At 43.8% G+C, this 13,480-nt stretch overlaps 1 protein-coding gene across 3 annotated transcripts in view; it reads left to right on the top strand.

Moving 5' to 3' along the window:
• Positions 1-13,480, top strand: part of CALCOCO2 (calcium binding and coiled-coil domain 2) — a 104,121-nt gene that overhangs the window by 26,938 nt on the left and 63,703 nt on the right. For all 3 annotated transcript variants that reach the window (XM_073572403.1, XM_073572402.1, XM_073572401.1), the window contains exons 3-4: positions 6,600-6,678; positions 9,381-9,523. In XM_073572403.1, the coding sequence (XP_073428504.1) occupies positions 6,600-6,678; positions 9,381-9,523 (222 nt within the window). The remainder of the gene's footprint in view (positions 1-6,599; positions 6,679-9,380; positions 9,524-13,480) is intronic.

The following is a 13,480-nucleotide window of genomic DNA, read 5'->3' as shown; positions in this document are numbered from 1 at the left end:
CCAATGAACTCACATCACCTTTCTGACATAAGTGTGAGGGTCGTGGGGAAATTTGGTGAGTTTTTTGGCTGTGAATTTGCAGCACGGCACCTGACGGCACCGCGAGCATGAAAACTTTCAGTTGAAAAGAGGCGCTGACATCAGTGGGCCCTTGGCTCACTGAACGCGAATGTTACACGGGCCAGAGGGCCGCATACAGCTCTAGAGCTTAGTGTTTGAGGCCCAGGTGTAAATACTCTGTTTTCATACTATTTATTTTCTGCTAAAATCACCCCTCCCCACACCCGCATTGGGAAAATAAACAGTTAAGTTGGTTGCTTCCGCCTTGCCCTTGTCTGCGTATTGCATCCCTTGTGACCTGTTTACAAAAGTGCCAGGGCATGCTTACAACTATCCCTGAGTGGTGACTGAAGCTGCTCCATGAGCTCCTCCATGACTGAGAGCTGGCAGCTCCCAGGAGGAAGACAGTTAGTTTTCTCCTAGAAGCTGGGCTGTAGGGAAGGTGCCTGGATAGCATTGAAACGCTATTAACCTGCAGATTAACCATACATCTGCAGGTTAATAGTGTTTGGTAACATTTATGTTCCCTTTCAGGATATATTAATATAATCTCCAGCTCTAGGACTGTAATAATAATTCTACAAGCTTCAGAGCAGAAATCTGAGACTAAATTGGTGGCATAATGTCTGCACAGAGCTAACTCCAGAGATTTGTGCTCTGCATTCATAGTTTTTACACTAAATACTGTTCTAATTTGGAGAAAGGGTTAACCATTTCAGAGCAATATGGAGCTGAGCTACACTACTGGGGCGCGTGCAGACAACCGTATTTTCAGTCCAAATACGATCTGACAAAACACTGGATGGCATCGGACCAATGTTATTCTATGGAGCTATGCACATGTCCTATTATTTTTCCTTGGACAGAGTCTGTCCTAGGAAAAAAAAATCACAGCACTCCTGATTTGCACCCATGCAAGTCAATGGGTTCGTGAAATAAAAATAGGACTGCACCCGGATGACATTTTAGTGCAGTCCGATTTCTGCACACTGACACAATGGAGAAGATGTGTACTTTTTTTTTCCCATTTTCTCTTCATCCGAGAGAATTGGAGCACACTATGATCAAATTCTGATCAAACTCTGATCAGAGTGATTAGCATAATCATCCCGATTCTCTCGGATGAGAGAAAATACTGTAGTGTAGCCCTTGCCTTTGAGGAATACTAAACATTGTAATGTATTATAAACCTACAGAGGAAATAATGTCACCTTGTCAGTGTGTAAAATTTATTTCAGGACCTAAAACTGATGTTTTTCTAATCCTACAAAAAAACACAAGTTTTCCACCTAATCTGTTCCATTTTCAGATATGTAGCGACTGAGGGTGCAACATAGCCTCTGGGGCAGAAGTTTTGTTCTACTGCAGAAAGGCTAAAGGGTGGGAGGCTGCTGCAGCCAGTTGTATTGCAAAGAAAAAAAATTACACTCCAGTTGCCAGGGATATATACCTCTTTTGAAAGATAGCGATAAAAAAGAGAAAATGCTGCGTTATAAAACTATACTTTTAATAATTATCAAAATTCAAAGGAAAAATGAAAAAATATCAATGTTTTTTCATGGCACACTGTCAAAAAATTTAAAGAGCTTGGTTTACAATCTAGGATTCCATTCCAGACATTTAAAGGAAACCTGTCATGCAAAATAATGGTATTACCCTGCTGGGAAGAAATGAAGAAATGCTGAGCTGTCACTCAGTACCAAGGGCATGGTGACAGATGCCACTCACTATGCACTGAAAGGTGACTGAAGCCGCATCGGTGCCGTCCCCATGACAGAACCCCGAACACTGAATGGGGGAATAAACTTAATTTTCTCCCAACAGCGGGGCTCTCAGTGAGGGTGCTGAACAGTGTCAGAACGCTATTAACCTGCAGATTAACCCCATACTTGCAGGTTAATAGCATTATTTCACCTGTCTAGTTCCCTTGAACTCCTCACCTTCAGGATAGATATGTATTGCTGATAATGACTGTTTATGTGGAGTTTGTAGAAAACCTAAACTAAAGCAAGTTTACCGCACCAACACTTGAACCTGTCCCTCTGTCCCTGCATGCAATAGTACCACCTGCCATCCTATATTTTCTGTCCCTCGAGCTTGATCGCTCCATTCCGGGGGAGTATACCTCAGGGATGCCACCAGCTGCCTTACATCCACACATGGGGCAGGGAGGAGGAGGAGGAGGAGGAGGACCTGGCTTAGCTCCTGGTTGAGACACAAAACATTTCTTTATATGTTTCTCATTGCTAATTGTAATAGGAGACAAAATAGGAGCAAATCCAATGAGACGATATACTGTAGGAGGAAGGATTTTCTGACTTACCAAAGAAGTGCATAGAATGTGAATGTCGGGTCCAGCCCTGCATCAGTCCGAATAAGTAATGCAATCTATGTACAAATGTACCTACTTATTTTATAGTATATAACATATACGGTAAGCTGTAAAATGGTACTCATAGATGGACATATGTAATAATGCAGATAACCTGTACACGTCCCTGACATTTGAAAGGAATGATCTAAATGACCATCATACCTTTATTTTATTACTCTGTCATGTGATCTCTGAACTACATAGCCCAGCATGCCTTGCTGTTAGGTACTTCACAGACAGCCTGCAGTTCCTGCCTTTATACTGTGCAATGTGTTTTTGCTTTGGATGTATTTAATGGTTTATGAGGCGATTGTCACCTGATCGTAACACGCTTACACATCTGCATTTGCATGCAGTATCGGACTGGGGTGCCAAGAGTCCACCAGTAACATTGAATTTGAGGAGGTCCACTTTTCATCTGCATACAAATATTACATTACCCTTGTTCACAAATTTACCTGTATCTCTATATAATAATAAACTAGGTAGCTTGGTTACTGAATGATGAGATGCTGTTTTTTTTTTCTGTACAGAGTGAATTATGCCAAGTACAGCCCATACAGTGGGGTTGGGGGCCCAGATCTGCACATGGGCCTACCGGTGGATTCCCCTGTTACCCTGTCGGCCAGTCCGAGCCTGTTTGCATGCTAAGCTTCAGTTTGATTGCCTACTTAAAAAAAGTCACATGTTGGCTATGGACCAACCAATTAATGCTTACACACCACAGTCTCATCACGATCGATCATTTTTATGTTCACATGATTGATTATTTACAGTAAGGAATTATCTGCCCGTGTACATTACAGCGTATCAGAACCTTGTATTGGAACTGAAGCAAAGCACTTGAAACACTATAGGACTTGGAAATATCATTGTCTTTGATTTATTAACATGTGTGGACAATTGCAGGGGGCTTTCTAGCTGCTGCGATACTACAGTTCGTGCATGCCCCGAGGCTCACCCAATGTGCTGTGAGTTTTGGATTTTCAGCAGGTGGAAAACTCCAGGTTTGACAACACTGCAGTAGTCAAAAATAAACTAAGTTTAACGTTTCGTTCCATGGGATAGAGGGAGGACTGGGAGCTGCAGACCGTTGATAATTGCTGCTGGGGTTGTGGAAATTACTCCATGGGGTGCCGATCCAGCTGGTACAGATAGCCACAGTAGTGGAAACGAAAGATTTAATCCGGAACACCCATTCTGGTAAAATATGCTGATACTTTATTTAATTCAACCTAAAACATAGTAAAAGAAACTGACGCGTTTCTGGCGCAAAAGTCGCGCCCTTAGTCATAAGTTGTCAAAGAAATGCTATATGTCTAAAAGGGTTAAATGTTGTCGTCAGCAGTCTTTGCTTCCTCCTGCATGTGGAGCGCCCGTCAGGGCCGTGGGGTACTCAGTACCGGGTAGTTCTTAAAAGGGAAATGTCACGACAGCGGTGACCCGGTCCGTGGCCCTGAGCGTCCAATGAAAATGTTGAATAAAGTTTATAGGGGATGATTTAAAAGGGAATTAGTTAGTGACACCACCTGTGGTAATCGGCAAATAAGGTGTTAGCCGACGCTGCTTCAGAGTCCGCTGGGGCTGATGATGATGCAGCAGAGTTGTTACAGCTCTCCACAGGTAGAGCTAGGCCCCAGGGCAACTGTATGTGTAAGTGATGAGATGATGATGGTGGTTGTAGTGCAGGGCAGATGGTATAGCAAACAAATCTGAGGGCACAGCGGGGTTGTAGTTTCCTTTACCTTTACTGGATGTATAGAGGTACAGACTGGAGCACTGGTTACAGATGACAATGGAGGTCCGGGCAGCCCGAAGCAACTCAGGATCCACTCAGCCAGGTAGGTTGTTGGCCTCCTTACTGCGCTGCTCTATTTGAGGTCCTTGCTGCATAAAGCTCTGCTGAGTCCTCTGTTTCTCTCACTGTCTGTCAGAAAACGTTACCCGCATGGCAGACAGCTTGAGCCCTTCACAGGAGTCGCTCCTCATGGTGTCTCCGGGCTCTAACCTGCTGCTGTGCCTTCAGGTATGTGATGGGGCCAGAAGACCTGCAATCTTCTGCCCTCTGGATTTAGCTGATGAGACCGTAGTGCTTTGCAGCTACGGACTCTGGTGTCCAGTTCTAGCGCTGAGCTCTGAGATGAGCGTGGTCACAACTCCTCTTCCCAAGCTTCCCTATACTTTCCTCTTCCTTGCTGACTCAGAATGCACTCCAGTCTGCTGACAAGCTCCTCACTCGTCCAGTTCCCAGCACTGACTCACTGATCTCTAACTTCCTCCTCCTGACCAGAGAGAGCAGCTCCCCTGAAGTCGGGTTCAGTGCTCCCCCTGCTGGCCCGGAGCAGGAACTCTGTTGCATGCTGTGTATACCAGGCTAGGGGATCCCTCCTTGCTTCAGGCCTGACATCACCCCCTGTGAGGTAGGCAATGCCATTGTGGCAACCGGACTCCTAGGGTGCCACACATGCATTTCCTGTGGATTGGATTGGTTATTCTTTCTATATATACTTGTTCACATTCCTTTTTCTTTGACATCCTATGACTAAGGGCAAGACTTTCACACCAGAAACGCATTAGTTTCTTTTAATACGTCTTAGCTTGAATTAATAAAGTATACACATATTTTACAAGAATTGGCATGCCAGATTAAATCCTTTGTTTCCATTTCGTTCCATGAGCTGCATTGCAATCCATTTTATATAGCAATTGTACAGGGGCTGTCCGGGCTTAAGCGACAATTCTGCATTCACTCTTTGAGACTGTAGACTTGTGAATCCTCCTAGCGCAAGTGCGCATTGCTCACTGTGAGGATTCTCCGGCACTGGGAGCTGGAGGTCATGTGACTGCAAATTTGGATACTCCCAGCCACATTCCAACTAGACTATTTCCGCCTCACTCAATACACTTGCATTGAGTTACCATGAATCCATCCAATTGGAATGTGGCTGGGAGTATGGATATCACATACATAACCGCCTGCTCCCGGTGCCGGAGAATCCTCACAATGTGCAGTGCGCGCGATGTGAAGATTCACATATCTGTAGTCACATAAAAATGTTCAGTCCTGCAGTCACTCTGCAGTCCCAATACACCTTAAACTAATGTCAACCGCACCCACAAATATCAATGGATTTGGCCAAAAGTCCAATGTTTATGTGAGCGCCAGCCATCTGATCGTCACGGGCGATGTCGAACAGGCGTGTCTGACATTGTCATCCGGAGACACCGACATCACCATATATGTCTGGTGATGGCTTTTCTCATAGAGAACACAGGAGCGCTTGGCCGAACGAGTGCTCCTGTGTAACGGAGAGATTGCTGTTGGACAAATGAGCGGACAAAGCAAAGTTTGGCCAACAGTCATCTAATGTGTATGACAAGCTTTACACAAAGTTGCAGTCAGATAAAAAACAATTTTGCACCTATACAATCAGTAATTCCAATGGTTAGAGGGAATCAGTCACTAGGTTTTTGCTACCCGTCTGAGACCAGTGTGATGCAGGGGAAGAAATCCTGATTGAGTAATATTAAGTGCTAAAAATTAATATAAACAATAATACCACAATGAGCAACCCTCCCCCTCAATCACAGTATCTCATGTGGCCCTTACCCACCCTTGCAATACATTATGCTGTGCTCCTATTAGGTTTCAAAAACCTAGTGACTAGGGATGAGTGGACTCATGGAAGGTTGGATTCTTGTACCCGACACAAATTTGAACCAGAACCCCATTGAAAATAATGGGGACCCTAACTTTTGAGATGGAAAATTCTCTCCCTCTCCCTCTCCCTCTCTCTCTCCTTCTCTCTCTCTCTCCTTCTCTCTCTCTCCTTCTCTCTCTCTCTCCTTCTCTCTCTCTCTCTCCTCTCTCTCTCTCTCTCTCTCTCTCCTCTCTCTCCTTCTCTCTCTCTCTCTCCTTCTCTCTCTCTCTCTCTCCTTCTCTCTCTCTCTCTCTCCTTCTCTCTCCTAACTGTCCGGTATGAACACCGAAGTTTTAGGTTCAGGTTCGCTCATCTCTGCTAGTGACAGAATCCCTTTAAATGAAGTAATGAAATTCCAAATATGTAAGTGAATACGCCATAAACATGTTGTAAATGACCTCTGAACCTTCTGCTAAACCAGTTTTATCGTGCAGGGTCTGATTTGTGTTTCTTTTATTCTGAAGGTTGGTTGGAAAACTACTAGAGAATATTACACCTGGATTTCAGCCCGGACCAACGTGGACAACACAGTTCTGTTCAAAGGTCAGAGTTGTCTATAACGTTGTTAAAGGGAACCTGTAATGTAAAATAACGCCATTAACCTGCAGATATGGCGTTAATCTGTAGGTTAATAGTGTTCTGACATAGTGCAGTGCCCCAGCAATGAGAGCCCTGTTGCCGGAAGGAAATGAACTTTATCCCTCCTGGCAGCCTCGCTCTTTCATTCATAGGGGTGGCCCCAGCATGGCTTCAGTCAAAGCTCTGTGCATAGGTGAATATGGCAGCAGGAGTGATGGATAGTGATTGGAGAACTCAAACAGTAAAGTTCGGTGTCCATACTGGACACCTAGTGTCTGTGCACGGACCCTAACAAAGGGCTTCTCTTGGAAGTTCGTGTTACTGTTTGGGTTTGGCAGCCTGAACAAAGCTTGTTGAAAAGTTGCAGTGCAGCTCACCAACAAGATTTTCCAGTTTGGGCACTTCTGGCTCCATCACATCCACGCCAAGTATTGCTATGGCTGTGATTGGCCAGTGCAATATGTAAAAAATAAATATAAACAAGATGTGGGGTCCCCTCTATTTTTGAAAACATGCACAGGTAAAGCACAGCTGGGGGCTTCAGCCCTCAGCAGTCTGATTTACCTTGGCTGGTTATCATAAATAGAAGGGTCCCCACGCTGTTTTTTTTAATTATTAAAGATTATTTAATTATTTAAATAAATAATTAAAATAAACGGTGTGTGGTCCCCCCTATTTTTGATAACCAGCAATGATAAAGCAGAGAGCTTGAGGCTGGTATTTTCAGGCTGCAAAGATCCATGGCTATTTGGATTTCCACAGCCTAAAAGTAGCAACCTGTAGCCGCCCGAGAAAAGGAGCATCCATTAGATGCACCAGTTCTAGCGCATTGCCTGGCTCTTCCTGCTTGTGTTGGTAAGCAGGGTAATATTTTGGGGTTGATGTCAGCTATGAAATGTCCGCTGACATCAAACCGAGGGGTTAATAATGGAGAGGCGTCTATAAGACACCCCCATTACTAAATATGTAGTCAAAAGCAATAAACCTTTAATTGTAAAAAAAACAAAACACTCCCTGACCCTCTTTAACCCATTTATTAACTTTAAAAAATAAATTAATCCAAAGGGGTCTGCTGTAAATCTATCCCATGTCCAAGGCGATCCTCGACTCTGCTACATCCGGATGCAGTGCTGAGCGGTGACATCAGTAATGTGACTGCTCAGCCCGGCCCATGGAACACACTCACAGTAGCATGTGAATCCGGCTGCTGTGACAAGCGCTGAAGTCAGTAAGGTTATCGCAGTTCACAGCCGATAAACTGTGCTAAGATTACTGATGTCACTGCTTGCAGTGTGAGAAATTTAGTAATGGGGTGTTTTATAGACCCAAAACCCTTACCCCGCTTGCCACCGCACCAGGGCAAGCGGGAAGAGCTGAGACTAAGCACCAGAATTAGAGTATCTAATGGTTGTGCCATTTCTGCAGCAGCTGAGGACTGGTGTTATTAGTCTGGGAGAGGGCCCCTTTCCAGACTATTCATATCAGCCTGCAGCTGTCTGCTTAGCCCTTGCTGGTTATTAAAAATAGAGGGGAACTCCACATAATTTTTTTGGGGGGTCCACTTTTTAATAACCAGTAAAGGCTACACAGACACTTGTGAGCAGTTATTAATAGGCTAGAAAGAGCCATGGATAATGTCCCATTCCCAGAATAATAACACCAGCTCTGCTTTCCTTTGGCTAAGTATTAAAAATAGTTGGGACCCCATGTCGTGTTTTTTTTTTCTTATTTATTTATTAGTATTTTTCATTAATTTATTTATTTGTTAGGAATAAATAAAAAGAATGATGTGTGGCCTTTTTCAAAAACTAGCTAAGGGAAAACAGACAGCTGCCCACTTGTATTAATAGGTTGGGCATGCCAGAAGTGGCACATAATATTAGATGACCCAATTCTGGCACTTAGCCTCAGCTCTTCCAATTTGCCCTGGTGCGGTGGCAATTGGGGTATGTGCCCTAAAATATGTATACATATATACAGTTCATAACTGCTCATAGCAGCACTGTGGTATGGGCAGCACGGTGGCTCAGTGGTTAGCACTGCAGACTTGCAGTGCTGGGGTCCCGAGTTCAAGGAGTTTGAACTGTAAAGACATACTGATAGGGAATTCAGATTGTGTGCCCCATTGTAGACAGCGATGTTGATGTATGTATAGCTCTGTGGAACAAGATAAAGCTATATAAGCAAAGCATAATAAATGATGATTGTTTTTGGGATTGGTAACGAAGAGGTGTCAGTCAGACACCTCCATTACTAACCCAGTAGTAAAACTAAATAAACACACACACATTTTTATTTGAATAAAGACTCCCCCAAACCTCTTACATTCATTTATTAATGAAATGATTCCACAGAGTACTCCCAATTCCATGTCAATCTTCTTCTTCTTTGTCTCCGGTGCCTTTGGATAGCAGTAAAGCTACCATGCACAGGTGCCAGCTGGTGAATACTCTCATCAGCTATCGCTGCTATCAGCGAGAGCAGGCGATGCTAATGACAATAGTAGTCATCAGCCGTCGCCTGACTGGTGGTAACCTTTTCACCACCGGTCACAGCATTAAAAGTAAGTTAGATTTTTTAAAAAAGAACATTTTCTCTTTGGGACCATATCAGACTGTCTTTCCTCTTATTGAACCCCAGCAGTAACGTGGCTTTTTGTTTTCTAGGTTACTATCTACCCAGCGACGATGACTACTACCAATTCTGCTACGTGAATCATAATTTAGAAGTGCGAGGAGCTAGTATTCCTTTCCAGTTCAGATACAATCCTGAAGGTGAAGATGAAGAAATCCTGATGGTGACACCTGAGGTCTGATATTGTCCTTTCTCAAGTATTATATTAGAAGCAGTTAAAATATATGAAATCTGGAGAAAATGTATTTACATTTACAATGTTAATGTATAGAAAATGATACTTTTATGTTCTTTAATGGGATTTTCCATGATATCCTTAGAATAGATCCTGTGATCCATGGGGTCCAACCCACAGGATCCGTATAAGTTAAACAAAGGGCCGTTAGAGCCCTTTCATTGCATTACCCAACACAATTACATAAATTTGTTGAAAGGTGATCCCTCAACAGTAAACCTTATTTGTTGTGATTGGCTCCAAATTGATCTACAAACTAAATTGTCTTCTGTTGGACCTTGGTGGCTTGTTATTGTCACAGACAAATAAAGTTGCACTCTGTAATGCTATAGCATGCAATCATGAAATATATGAAATTGGAATTGCATTACTGCTCTAGAAAATAAGAAAAAAAAACTAACATACTTAGTGCATAAATTGGCCAATTCATGTATGCCCAGTAGCCAACGACAAGGCGATCCTCTTTGCTGGGAACCCTACGTGTTTCCTCTTCTGGGCTGATAGCCTATATTTATATGGGTAGGTAGGATCCTGCTGTGATTAAAACCATCAAAGCTTGATGGGTGGAGTGCTTAAGGCCCCGTCTCACATAGCGAGATCGCTAGCGAGATCGTTAAAGCGTCACCGATTTTGTGACGCAACAGCGATCTCGCCTGCGATCTCGCTACATGTGACACGCAGCAGCAACCGGCCCCCCTGCTGGATATTGCTTATCGTGCAGGAATGTCCTGGGCCATTTTTTCGGCGGCGGCATCCCGCTGGCCAGCATGCATCGCTGTGTTTGATCGCTGGATTGTTGCTGCGTAGCTGAAGAGATCTGCCTGTTTGGCAGCTTGCTAGCGATCATTTAGCGACGCATCAGCGATCCCTACCAGGTCGTATCATTGTCGGGATCGCTGGTGCGTCGCTAAGTGAAACGGGACCCTTAAGGTCCCGTCAAACATAACGACTCACCAGCGATCCCGACAACGATATCAACGTGTCAGGATCGCTGGTGAGTCGCTACATGATCGCTGGTGAGCTGTCAAACAGACAGCTTCACCAGCGATCAGCACAGCGACGCCGAGCACCCGGCGTCGCTGTGTTGGTTAGTTACCAGTGCGCTGATGCAGGGAGCTGGTAACTAACGAACACATCGGGTATCCAAGGGATGTGCGTCCCTTAGATACCCGATGTGTACGTTAGTTACCAGCTCCCTGCATCAGTGCGCTGGTAACTAAGGTACACATCAGGTTTGTAAGTGACGCACGTCCATTGGATACCCGATGTGTACGTTAGTTACCAGCTGATCGCTGGTCTCCCGCCTGTCACACGCAGCGATGCGTGCTGGCCAGCGGGAGACCAGCGACCAAAGAAAAGTCCAGGGCTTTCCTACAGCGATCAGCGATACCTGCAGGGGGACCGGTCGCTGATCGCTGTCACACACAGTGATCTCGCTGGTGAGATCGCTGTTGTGTCACAAAACTTGTGACTCAGCAGTGATCTCGCTAGCGAGATCGCTATGTGTGACGGAGCCCTTAGTCAGAGAGCCTATGTATACAAAGATCAAAGACTGACCTTCACTAGTTATATACTGTATGGAGGTGGCTACTTTTAGTATGCGCCTGTTCACACCTGGTCTCTGTTTGGAAGTGATTGTCAGTCTTTGATATTTATTATTATGGCAGAGCCTGACCCACCATGAGAATAACTGTTTTTATTTTTTTTGAAGACCAGTTTGACTCTCAACGTTTTTTATTGACTACGGACTGGCTACCAGATTGTGTGCACTTAACTAAAGCAAATTTGCTGATGGTTGCCAATTGGGTGGCTCCTTAAAACACCAAATTGAAAATGAATGTTGCTACCAGGCAGTCAGGGATGTTCAAGATTCTTTATAACCCCACCCCCACCACTGATTGGCAGCTTTCTGTGTACAAAGCACATGGGCAGAAAGTTGCCAATCCATGATGTGGGCAGGTTTATACAGAGTTCAATTTTAGATAACTGCTTGATCTGCGCAGATAGAACAATGATTTTATCAAAATGACAGTAAGCAGCCCAATCAGTGACACATCCCTGGAATCAGGGTTACGGCCTCTACATTTTGCTACTCTCAGTTGTGGCTGTAGAAACCTGGCGACACATTCCCTTTAATCATGAAATTGGCTAAATTGTGTGTGCTTACCAGCCACAATCAGGCATACCTTTATGGAAACCTACAGTATGAGGACCAAGATCAACTAATTATAATCAGACTCAAACTAACGGAAAGAGTGTTCAGCCTGTGCTCAGCCATTAATAAATGTATGCCTTGTTGTGGCTGGTGACCTCAAATGAACTGGATCATTTGTTCACCAAGTACTTTAATTTTAGAAGCATAGACTATATAGCAGTTAAAAATTCATATATTCAATGATTATATATATCTTGGCGGACACAGTGTGCTGCTTTATTCATTGGTATGTATATTTTGCAGTTACGGTAACTTGCACCTGATCACATTTGACTATTTTTTTCAGGAAGTGCTGGTTAGTTTAATTGCATTTGTAGATAGTACTTGCCTTGATATTTGACTGAGCTCTCCCCCCATTAGTCTAAGGCCAGGTCTGATGACTGTATGAAAAATCGTCCCAGTTTCATTCACAGTACTTGGGTATTTTTTTATCTATTTTGTCACCTATGTGACTGTTTTTGTTTTTAGATTCGTGTGACATCCACATTTCATCCATTTTTGTACATCAACATTTTGGAATGTACATCAAATAGTTTCCTAGGTTAATAATAATATAATAATAATCTTTATTTTTATATAGCGCTAACATATTCCGCAGCGCTTTACAGTTTGCACACATTTTCATCACTGTCCCCGATGAGGCTCACAATCTAAATTCCCTATCAGTATGTCTTTAGAGTGTGGGAGGAAACTGGAGTACCCGGAGGAAACCCACGCAAACACGGGGAGAACATACAAACTCCTTGCAGATGTTGTCCTTGGTGGGATTCGAACCCAGGATCCCAGCGCTGCAAGGCTGCAGTGCTAACCACTGAGCCACCGTGCTGCCCTAGGTTAATATATTCGTCAAAATCGGAAGCTACACAGATGATCCATATGGAATCCAATTTATTTTTTGCGCACCTATAGACTTGTATAGGGAATTCTTGTCTGATACTCAGAAGCGTATAGGACAAGCTGCAATTTTTTTTCACACACACACTGAACGGCTCTATTGAATTACATTGTTCAGTGCGCTGTCTGACCTTTATTCAGTCAGCACATGTCCATATAAAACACTGAACGAGCCCTAACACTGGTTTTAATTAGCGCTTGATTCTAACTACCCTTTAAGCTTGTTGGCCATGGCTCAGGAGAGGTAAGTCTGATAGAGTAAGTTCCCATTAATGAAGGTATTCCTTGTTGTGGCTGGTGGGCACACCTGAGTTGGTACTCTACATACCTTAATTAGACTATATGGCAGTAGTGCAGTTTAAAATTAATTGCTTATATCTTGGTGTACACAGTGCGCTGCTGTATTCTTTGAAATGTAAATTATTGCACTCACAACCACTTGCACTTGTTCACATTTGACTCATTTTGTCAAGAGGTGCTGGTCAGATTTTTTTTCTTATTAACTCCTTGGTTATACAGAGGGAAAAAAACTTTCCCTGTTGTACTTGTGTAAGTATGAAAGTCTTGTCACGATCGTGGTTTGTGAAACCACTGTGCCACGGACCACGGAGAACCTGGAGGGACGTGACTAAGTGATCACCTGACTATTCACTAGAGCCTCTGATGGTGAGGTTAGACTTGGCTCCCAATGAACGCTAGGTACCACTCCAGGGCAGACCCAACGGTCGCGCAGTAGCTGGACCTGAAAGACAGACTGGATGGAGCAGCAGGCAGAGCTTCTATCAGAG

This window comes from Dendrobates tinctorius, unplaced genomic scaffold (assembly GCF_039654945.1).
Source record: "Dendrobates tinctorius isolate UK_male_01 unplaced genomic scaffold, ASM3965494v1 ptg000032l, whole genome shotgun sequence".
Taxonomy (NCBI): Eukaryota; Metazoa; Chordata; class Amphibia; order Anura; family Dendrobatidae; genus Dendrobates; species Dendrobates tinctorius.
This window is presented reverse-complemented; position numbering and strand designations above follow the sequence as displayed.